The 11,300-nt window shown below is 44.2% G+C and overlaps 1 protein-coding gene across 1 annotated transcript in view; it reads right to left on the bottom strand.

The window, feature by feature from the left end:
* Positions 1-296: 296 nt before the first annotated feature.
* Positions 297-11,300, bottom strand: part of spdl1 (spindle apparatus coiled-coil protein 1) — a 50,524-nt gene continuing 39,520 nt past the window's right edge. Inside the window, exons 11-14 of the mRNA XM_083658783.1 lie at positions 10,439-10,505; positions 9,829-10,023; positions 6,567-6,645; positions 297-1,425 (exon numbers count right to left, since the gene is read on the bottom strand). Coding sequence (XP_083514909.1) covers positions 1,266-1,425; positions 6,567-6,645; positions 9,829-10,023; positions 10,439-10,505 — 501 coding nt within the window. The 3' untranslated portion in view covers positions 297-1,265. The remainder of the gene's footprint in view (positions 1,426-6,566; positions 6,646-9,828; positions 10,024-10,438; positions 10,506-11,300) is intronic.

The raw sequence follows: 11,300 nt of genomic DNA, 5'->3' as shown, positions 1-11,300 counted from the left end.
AAGACAAAAACAGACAAAGAAGACAAAAATGGTTCGTCCGTGTTGTGTTGTTGTTTAATATCATTCATAACAACACTTTCACTAACGTTAGTGGAGACCAGACTAGCTAATTTACCTGTTGGACCAGACTAGAGTAGACTTGAAGCTAAATTAAATTGACCTGGCGTCAGTAGCTCTGTCTGTACCAGGCTCTTTCTCGCCGAGAAGAGCCTGGTGACGCGAGGTTACTCTGTCTGTAACGTAAAAAAACAGCGAGTTTGACAGACAAACAAACTTTATTAGCTAGCTAACACTACATAAAACAAACACAGAAGAAAGGCTAGATACGTCGGACAAGCATGTTTACCAACCGTTTAACCATTTAAATTGAAAGTAGTCGGCCGAAAACAACGAGAGGGTTTGACAGCATTTATATGACAACACGCACATTTAAACCTGCCGCCTTTCCCAAGTGGTACCCGGAAGTAAATTTGTTTACATGGTGACGTCACAGTGATTTGGTCTTCTGCCCAGTAACACTTAGGGGAAAGGTGTTTATATCAAATAGAACCCTATACGTTCTAACAGATAGGCGTCACTTCCGAGTGAAGCGTATCATCTGCATGCAAAATGTGACTTTGGCCTACATGCACTGCACGCAATTTTAAAGTGTAAAGCTCTTATTTGTACTCCGACTGAAGAGAATGGGCTGCTCTTATTATTTGCAGTTGCCTGAAAATCCGTTGATGCCATTTTTCCGGATCTGCGATCTTTGTGATATACGAATCTGGTATTGTAAGGGTTAGGTTACAGATATCATATCCGGATACAATAAGCATGTGTGACAGATCAGATCTCCCTGGATTCTCCCCGCAAACGTTATGATATGTAACTAAAGGCTTATAAATGACTTATGACTGAACGTTACTATAAAGTGTTACCCATTAAACTTTATTAAGCCCTTGATTTCAACAAATATATATATATATTTTAATGTGTACAGAAGTAGCAAAAAGGCGGTCGGTGGTTAACAAAAGCTTACGAAACTGAGACCTTTGTGTTCAGCAAGACAATTTTCACAAATGAGGACCACTTTGATGTTTTTTGAAGTGGAAATGCTTCAGAAATCATCAAAGAATTATCTTGCTTAACATAAAGGTCTCATTTTCATCAACTTTTGTTAACCAGACGTTTGGACCAAAAACCCATTGACCTCCAGACGAGGTATCCCAAGGTGATGCCAATGTCCAGGTTGTGCTACAAAAAGATGTCATCCCTGCGCCACATTACTGCTGGGCACACTGGTTCGCCATGGTGTCCTCGGAGCCGACATGGATCACCTCTGAGCTCATCTGCTTCCTCCTCTCCACTCTCCTATTCAGCTGCAGGTTCTCCTCCTGCTCCTCGTCGTCCTCCTTCACTTTACAGTCAGCCACAGGCTGGGAGCTGCAGGGCACATCACAACATCATCATCACAACACATTCAAGAACACCACATTCCTTTAGCATTCATGCCCTCGTACTGGGCATACCGTCATGATCCTCCATACTGGTCATGATAGCAGCCATACCCGAGTCAATGAGCAGAGCCTCAAGGTCCACCTCTAGGGATGACTGCAGTGTTCCAAAATGACACTCCGCTCTCGGGCAAACCGCTTTCTCTTTTAAGGCCATCAAAGAATGGAATGAGCTCCCTGATAGCATTAAGAACATCACAAACTACCTGAGCTTCTCCTGAGAGGTCAGGAAAAATCTATGAAGTGGACAGCAATGCCAGCACTAACAGAATTAGACTGTAGGATGTTATGGGTTTTAAAGTAGGCACTATTTAAAGTATGCAGTTTTTTATTGTAAATGATTGTCTGTGCACACTGTCATTACATTACAACACACTGTCCTTTATAAATGAAATGAACTATATAAACTCAACTAAAACAGGATCTCATGCCCCTTTATTGAGGTGAACGGGCATTTGCTGCATCATAATGAGACTATAGAAAGATGTCAACTAAAACTATTAATAACAATGACTGTAGAAAGATGCCAACAATTGATTTCTCTCCTTTTCTCGGAGTTATGCATATTTGTTCATGTTCAATTCAAGTCTACTGTGGGTTGCTTGTGAGGTTTGAGCTTGTTGGCATTTTGTAGTTTGGGGTTATTTTTTTCTCACCGTCATTTGTTGTTATTTAAATGGTCCTTACTCCTCCTGAGATATGGCATTAACAAGCTTGAAAATGGCGTTGGAGAGGTCACAGTGACCTTGACCTTTGATCACCAAAATGTAATCCTTTCATCCTTGCGCCCAAGTCGACGTTTGAGCCAAATTGGCAGAAATTCCATCAAGCCATTCTTGAGATATCGCTTTAACGAACTTTGGAATGGCATTCGTGAGGTCACAGTGACCTTGACCTTTGACCACAAAAATCGAATCAGTTCATCCTTGAGTCCAAGTCGATGTTTGAGGCAAATTTGATGAAACTCCGTCAAGGCATTTCTGAGATGTTGCGCTAACAAGCTTGAAAATGGCGTTCGAGAGGTCACAGTGACCTTGGCCTTTGACCACCAAAATCTAATCAGTTCATCCTTGAGTCCAAGTCGATGTTTGAGGCAAATTTGATGAAATTCCGTCAAAGGCATTCGTGATATATCGCGTTAACAAGCTGGAAAATGGCGTTTGAGAGGTCACAGTGACCTTGACCTTTGACCACCAAAATCGAATCAGTTCATCCTTGAGTCCAAGTCGATGTTTGAGACAAGTTTGATTAAATTCCGTCAAGGCATTCCTGAGATATCGGGTAAACAAGCTTGAAAATGGCGTTTGAGAGGTCATAGTGACCTTGACCTTTGACCACCAAAATCTAATCAGATCATCCTTGAGTCTAAGTCGATGTTTGAGGCAAATTTGATGAAATTCCGTCAAGGCATTCGTGAGATATTGCGTTAACAAGCTTGAAAATGGCGTTTGAGGTCACAGTGACCTTGACCTTTGACCACCAAAATCTAATCAGATCATCCTTGAGTCTAAGTCGATGTTTGAGGCAAATTTGATGAAATTCCGTCAAGGCGTTCCTCAGATATCGCTCTAACAAACATCGTCCGGACGGACGGACATACTGTACGTACGGACAACCCGGATCCATAATGCCTCCGGCCTGGCTATCGCCGGCGGAGGCATAATAATAATAATAATCATCATAATAATAATAATAGGCTGTTACTACTACTACTACTACTAATAATAAAATCATTATTGTTATTGTGTTATTATTATTAATAATAATACACAATATTTGAGTGCTTTCTCAAAAACTCAAAGCACTTAACAGCTAGAATAGCACATACATCATAAAAAGCACCTAGTTAATTAATACAGCACATCATACAACAATACATTTATAAATGAAAACCTTCTCTAAAAAGGTAAGTTTTGAGTAGCGATTTAAAAGAGGTGATAGTGTCTGCTGCTCTGACAGCGGGAGGAAGGTTAGGCAGTGCAGAGCCTTGTCTTGGGGAGAGGCAGAAGTCCATGGCTGGAGGATCGAAGGGAACGGGAGGGACAGTAGGAGCTGAGGAGTTCTGTGAGGTATATTGGAGCGGAGTCATGCAGGGACTTGAAGGTGTGAGGATCATTACTTTGTAATGGCCCATTTCCACCGCTGGTATCAACGTGGCCCCGCCCAGCTCGTCTCGCTTTTTTGTCTCATTCCACCGATCAAAAACGTGGACAGCCCGGGTTGAGTTGTGCTAGTTTTGGTCCATGCTCTGTTGAGGTTCCAGCGCTGTGAACCCGGGTTCATACGGTGACGTGAAAACACTGCAGACGACTGATTGGTCAGGCAGAATCGTTAACAGGTTAATCTACTGACTGAAGCAGAAGCTGCATACCAGTTTAGTGGGGCTTACCTTCTTCTGTTATGTTATTTCCATCAGTCTTTTGTGTTGCTGCCTTCGGCTCTGGTGAAATAAAAAGCGATCTCCTTACTCAGCTTAACATGACGGTGGTTTTCAATTGTTTTGAGAGAAAAAAAAATCTGCTCCTCAGGAAGCCCTTTGTAGCTGTGTGCAGCGTCGGCTCCGCTAGGCCGCAGGCGGGGCTTTGGTGAAGCCGCGGTCTTGCTTGGTGAGAGGCCGCCGGGGTAGAGGCTTCCCTTCTCCCTGTAGCGCAGGGGTCACCAACCTTTTTGAGGCCGAGGGCTACCTGAAGGGTAGAGAGTCATGTCGGGGGCTACCTGTTGAAATTTGCTCGATTTACCTTTAAATAATGAGTATTATGCATTTAATCGAGACATACACTCTTTTCTTTCACTGTTGTGAAGAAGAACTCTTCCTCCCACTCCTCTTGAAATTGGTAATGTTTTTTCTTTCACTTTTCTGCCATTGTTCTTGCGTTCCATCATTTAGCTTAGCCGACTGATATAATCATTGGCAGCTGGCAGTCGCACTGTCGCAGCGTGAATGACGTAGTGACGTAACGTAAAACTAAACTTTGACCCCAGCCCAGGCGGATCAAAATAGTTAATCAATAATTAATTATACACAGACAATAAATTATACACAGACAATAAACGTTTTTAAAACGTATGCATTGTTAAACAAATTATTTTCTACATTTGTGTGTTATTGTGGGAAGGGAGGAGAAAAACAAATAAAAAATTTATTTTTCTGATTACCGTATATTTTTTTGTTTTGTTTTTTTGTTTTTTCTTTCTTTCCCCTGTGGCTGAGCCTGTTTGTCTGTTTTGTCTTGTTTGTGTAAAAAAAAAAAAAAAAAAAAAAATTTTTTTTTTTTTTTTTTACATTTTTCTGAACGTGGCTTGCGGGCGCCACAGCGCCACCCCGCGGGCGGGCGACTGGTTGGCTACCACTGCTGTAGCGCAACCCCCGTCCCTCGTGCAGCGCATGCATGTGAGTTTGACTAACAACAAAGTGATATCCATTCTCCTGGCCGATTGTCACATTTGCCCATGTACTGTACACTGTAGGTCATTTAGAGGCACCAGTATTTCATAATAGGGATGGGCATTTTAAGCAATTTAAATACTCGAGTACTCTCCTTCTATTATGAACGAGTACTCGAGTACTCTCGCGCGCGCGGGGGGGGGGGGGGGTCTGTGTGATTACTATGGTAATGACGGAGCAGGGGTAATCTGCTGTGTGTGGGGCTGTTCACACATAACGTTTGCATTTTTGCATGGAGAAAGCGTTACCTGGAGCATGTGAGGAGAGGGACTGACTGACTGTGATATTAGGTGAGGTGACGCTAAGCTAACGTCTAAAGCCTACCTCAGACAGCATCGCCGATGGTTGGATGGATGGCATTAGCGCTTTGGAGCGGACAATATTGTTGTGAAACAAGCGAAGGCTCAATTCCAATACATGTCCATTGTCCAGTATCATCCATTTTACTTTATGATCACTGTTACACTAACATAAATCCACGGATTACAAGGTCCGGTGTTCTGCCAAAAAGTGAAAACTGACCACTGACCAGTGTGATTAACATTACAGCTGCAGCTAAATAGTGATCACCATGAAACGATTGTCTCCCAAAAAGCGATTCTTTCTCCACATTTCTTGTGACTAACGTTATATTATGGGAAACGACAGTGTAGTCAGTAAACTACTGCAAAGTTTTGAATGAGTTTTATCGGGCGTGCGCTATGAAGAAGCGTGCATCTGTCTCCTTCGGGAGCATATCTTCAGCCACCATTTTCGGGATGAGCTGGAAAACTTCCGGTTAAAACTTTCAAAATAATGTTACTTAAACAAAAGTAAATAGCTTATTTATGCACGTTGGAGGAGAAAAGGGTATTTCAACGAACGAAGCAGCAAACCTTGTATCAAAATACTCGTTGTGATGTTATATGGCGTGAAACTATGGCTGTAACGCATTACTCAAAATAAATAAGGTTACAACTTACGTTACAATAAGCCTTTTATTTTGAAATCAACAAAGCGGATGACGTACTTGTACATTCTGGCTGACTTGACGCCCGTGCAGTTCATGCTGGCAGATCCACATAACGATGCGTGCGTAGATTTAGACCATTTTTAAAGGGGTGGGGAGTGGGGCGAGTACCCGGACAGCGGAAACGTTACTCGAGTACTGACGTTATGAACGAGTACTCGAGTACCCGAGTACTCGCGCCCATCCCTATTTCATAAACAGTTTAAAAGTTCTGTGTATGGATTTAATTGTAACGTTATATGTTGGCGGAGGGCAGATATGCGGTCGCTATGACGACCGGGGGTGGGCGGGGGCAGATGACCAGCGGTGGAAGCAAAACGTCCATCGGGTTGAAACAAGTAGAGCCGAGTGGTGACGAGCTGTGCAGGGCTGTAAAATGTGGTGGAAATGAGCCATAAGTGATCCTGTAAGATACAGGAAGCCAGTGGAGATCCTTCAGGAGACGAGCAGCAGTGTATGATTGTGTTTGTATTCCTCTCATGGCTAATGTGTCATCAACTCAGTGAGTGAGACAGAACACTGCACCAGATGACGACTAGTCGAGGTCAACTCAACTTTATTGATACAAAAGTAGAAAAAAATCAGGAGTCGTGCAAACCCTACTGTATGTACTGACCTTGGAGGGTTGGGAATGACAGCAGGAAGCTCTTCACTGATTCTCACACACTTGACAGGCCGGGTGTCGAGCTCAGAGTCTACAACACATGACAGGGACATGAGCTCAGAGTCTACAAGTACAACACATGACAAGGACATGAGCTCAGAGTCTACAACACATGACAAGGACATGAGCTCAGAGTCTACAACACATGACAAGGACATGAGCTCAGAGTCTACAACACATGACAGGGACATGAGCTCAGAGTCTACAACACATGACAAGGACATGAGCTCAGAGTCTACAACACATGACAAGGACATGAGCTCAGAGTCTACAAGTACAACACATGACAGGGACATGAGCTCAGAGTCTACAACACATGACAAGGACATGAGCTCAGAGTCTACAACACATGACAAGGACATGAGCTCAGAGTCTACAACACATGACAGGGACATGAGCTCAGAGTCTACAACACATGACAAGGACATGAGCTCAGAGTCTACAACACATGACAAGGACATGAGCTCAGAGTCTACAACACATGACAAGGACATGAGCTCAGAGTCTACAACACATGACAGGGACATGAGCTCAGAGTCTACAACACATGACAGGGACATGAGCTCAGAGTCTACAACACATGACAAGGACATGAGCATATTTTTTCCGCCCCCTGTATGTTGAGTGTTGGTGAAAAAGAAAAATATAGCAGACGCTTTCTTTACTGTAGAGCGCCGTTTAAAAGCCACACAAGCAGCATCAGTCCCGCCGGCCAGCGCTGGACCCGCTGTGAGGAAACACACAGGAAGAAACCGAAATGTCATAACAGACATCCCTTGCTAGGCCAGTCCTTTTTTTAATCGAGATCATGCAACAAGTAACCTAATTCAGGCCAGCAAGATGGCAGGAAAGAAACAGAAGCGTGCCTGCCGCCGTCAAAAGCGAAAGCAACCCGACGTAGGCTGTCAAGGCTGTCAATTTAGCGGAGGTAAAAAGCCTTTTTACCTACTCGGGCGAATCAATCAATCAATCAATCAATGGCTCGCGCTTGGTTCATATGATGAGAAGATGAATCAAAATGCTTACCACAAATAAAGCCACATGGGAGCCGAGGACGAGTGCAGGAGAGCTGCCGCAGGTGCCAGGTGTCGAGTGGGAGAGATTAAGGTGCGTAGCCTATTGCTGGAGATTCAAGTTGTGCGCTGTCTGCACTGACACTGTCGCACTTATTACTTTTAGCTAACGCTACGTTGTTTTTTCATCAAGGCAATGTCCAGAAGATATGGGTTCATGAGTGTCTGCAAATGCAGATAGGCTACAGTAGGAGCATGCATGCATGTTGTCTGTTTCAATAACGAAAGCGTCCTTACTGAGAACGACGTGCCGACCAATTAAATATTCTTGCTGCGAAATCGGCCTCTTAATGACAACACTGGAATAAATATGATCGACTACGACTATAGAGGCTATAAAGAATAGACTATAGAGAAATAAATAGATTCAAAACGTTTATTTAGGAAACATAGTGGCCGGTAAATATTCGATAGGGCCGGAATTTTGGAACGTTACCGGCTGCACTGGCCGTCTGGGAAAATGTCTAGCGGAATCCCTGGTCTACAAGTACAACACATGACAAGGACATGAGCTCAGAGTCTACAACACATGACAAGGACATGAGCTCAGAGTCTACAACACATGACAGGGACATGAGCTCAGAGTCTACAACACATGACAGGGACATGAGCTCAGAGTCTACAACACATGACAAGGACATGAGCTCAGAGTCTACAACACATGACAAGGACATGAGCTCAGAGTCTACAAGTACAACACATGACAAGGACATGAGCTCAGAGTCTACAACACATGACAAGGACATGAGCTCAGAGTCTACAACACATGACAGGGACATGAGCTCAGAGTCTACAACACACGACAAGGACATGAGCTCAGAGTCTACAACACATGACAAGGACATGAGCTCAGAGTCTACAACACATGACAAGGACATGAGCTCAGAGTCTACAAGTACAACACATGACAAGGACATGAGCTCAGAGTCTACAACACATGACAAGGACATGAGCTCAGAGTCTACAACACATGACAGGGACATGAGCTCAGAGTCTACAACACATGACAAGGACATGAGCTCAGAGTCTACAACACATGACAGGGACATGAGCTCAGAGTCTACAACACATGACAAGGACATGAGCTCAGAGTCTACAACACACGACAAGGACATGAGCTCAGAGTCTACAACACATGACAAGGACATGAGCTCAGAGTCTACAACACATGACAGGGACATGAGCTCAGAGTCTACAACACATGACAAGGACATGAGCTCAGAGTCTACAACACATGACAAGGACATGAGCTCAGAGTCTACAACAGCTGTTCCCAAAGTGGGGGTCGCGATATGATTTCCAGAATGTGTGAAATACAATGTAAAAACTATGAAAAACAGCACATTTTAACCATAATTGTTATGTTTTGTTTACTCTATTTAGTGCATGTGCGCACCCTAACACCGTGCACACCGTTTGTATGCTTCAACCACCTCCGGGGAAAGTGGGAGTGCGAGCCTCTGGCACCATTATTTTGGGGGTCGGGGGATGAAAAGTTTGGGAACCCTTGGCTTACAACACATGACAAGGACATGAGTTCAGGCTGGGCGATATGCTTGAAAAAATATCACGATAATCACAAAGACTTTTTTCCGGTTGGGATATACAGAATGTGAATTGTCCCACAAAACCAGCAAGAGGAGAAAGGCAACAATCTCCCTTCAGAATCAGGAGTAAGCACCAGAAAACACTTCCACAAGCTGACTGACAGTCACTCAACGCACTGTCACACAGACTGGTGACTGACAGTCACTCAACGCACTGTCACACAGACTGGTGACTGACAGTCACTCAACGCACTGTCACACAGACTGGTGACTGACAGTCACTCAACGCACTGTCACACAGACTGGTGACTGACAGTCACTCAACGCACTGTCACACAGACTGGTGACTGACAGTCACTCAAAGCTGAAGGATGTTTGTACTTTGTTTCAACTTTTCTCCTCAAAAAGCAATCCAGGAGGCACTTTTTCCATTCCAGAAAAAGGCAGAAAAGCGCTATGTGGACACAGGCTCTATGTGGACACAGGCTGTATGTGGACACAGGCTCTATGTGGACACAGGCTCTATGTGGACACAGGCTCTATGTGGACACAGGCTCTGATACGCTGTGATTCAGCCCACTGAGCTGCACATACCTTGTATAGAGCCCATAGCCTCAGTCTCAGGATGGGCGTCGGCCTCAGGTTCTGCTGTGCTGCTATTGGTTACATCCATCACCAAGGCAACAGCAGGCTCTGTCTTGGTAACCACAGTAACCTGGAGTGAAGGTGTGATGTCGACAGGAAGCTTCTCTCTGTTTCTCTTCTGGACCAGGCTCCTCCTCCTGGCCTCTGGAGACACAAAGAGCAGAGAGATATGTTCACACTATGGAATCTACCTCTGCAATCTAACAATTGACTTTTCCTAAGCCCCCCCCACTTTTGTGCTCCAATAGCAGTGGAGCAAGCTTGTAGCAGCCTATCGAGCCAGCCTAGAGTGCATTCACTCTAGCTGACTTTTTACTAAATCCACACATTTTAAAACTGACATGCAGTGCTGAGGTGCACTGTGTGTGTGTGTGTATATATATATATATATATATATATATATATACACATATACATATATATATATATATACATATATATATATATATTTGCAATTCCTGCGCATGCGGCACGTGATTTTGGGAACCCTGTTCTACAAGTATCTTCTGGAGCTGACACCCACAGCTAGGAGGAGACAACAGGAAGCACATGTACTTACCTTTGGGTTCGTACTTGTGTTGCAGCTCCTCGACTCGTAGCTGCAGTTTGATCTTGTCGCTCTGACCCTGTAGGACAGAACAAAATCGTTATATCACACACTGTGAACCATGACTTAAATCCCCATTCCATTGGGGGAAACTGCCCACTGGATTTATATAGCGCCCTTCAAGACACTCAAAGTGATTCACACATCAGGGGAGGGGGAGGAGCTTCACACATCAGGGGAGGGAGGGGGAGGGGCTTCACACATCAGTCAAGTCAAGTCAAGTCAAGTTTATTTATATAGCCCTAATTCACAAGCATGTCTCAGAGGGCTTCACAGAAAGTATGTCTAGCTGATTCTAGCTAACACACAGTAACAAGAATATACAGAATAAAGATAACATTTGAACAATTGATAATATAGAAAATATAGAAATGAAGAGAGAGCAGAGGAGAGAGCAGGAGAAGGGGGAAGAGCAGGGGGAATGTGAGAGAGTGATGGGGTGGGGAGGGAATGGGAGATGCTGGAGGGTATAGGAGGTGGGGAAGGAGCAAGAGGAGAGAGCAGGAGAGGGGAAGGGGTGTGGGGGAGAAGAGAGCAGGGGGAGGGAGGAGGTGGGGAGAGAATGAGAAATATAGACGCACATCTTGCAAACGGACATATGTCAATTTCTAAGCAACCAAACTATGCCTAATTTAATTGGCTGCAAGCCTTTAGTAATGAGTCCTTTTGCCAGATAAGCACATGTTCACATATAGAGCTTATGGGTGCCTTGCTTTAGGGAAGAGTGGGTGCCATGCTTTGAATAGTGGCGAAATACTAAGAGCATGGGTGCAATGCTTTAAATAGTGGCGGAATATTGCCATGCTATGCCATG

Source organism: Poromitra crassiceps, assembly GCF_964638095.1.
Source record: "Poromitra crassiceps genome assembly, chromosome: 23".
NCBI classification, from domain to species: Eukaryota; Metazoa; Chordata; class Actinopteri; order Beryciformes; family Melamphaidae; genus Poromitra; species Poromitra crassiceps.
Note: the sequence above shows the minus strand (reverse complement) of the source record. Positions and strands in the feature narration are given on the sequence as shown.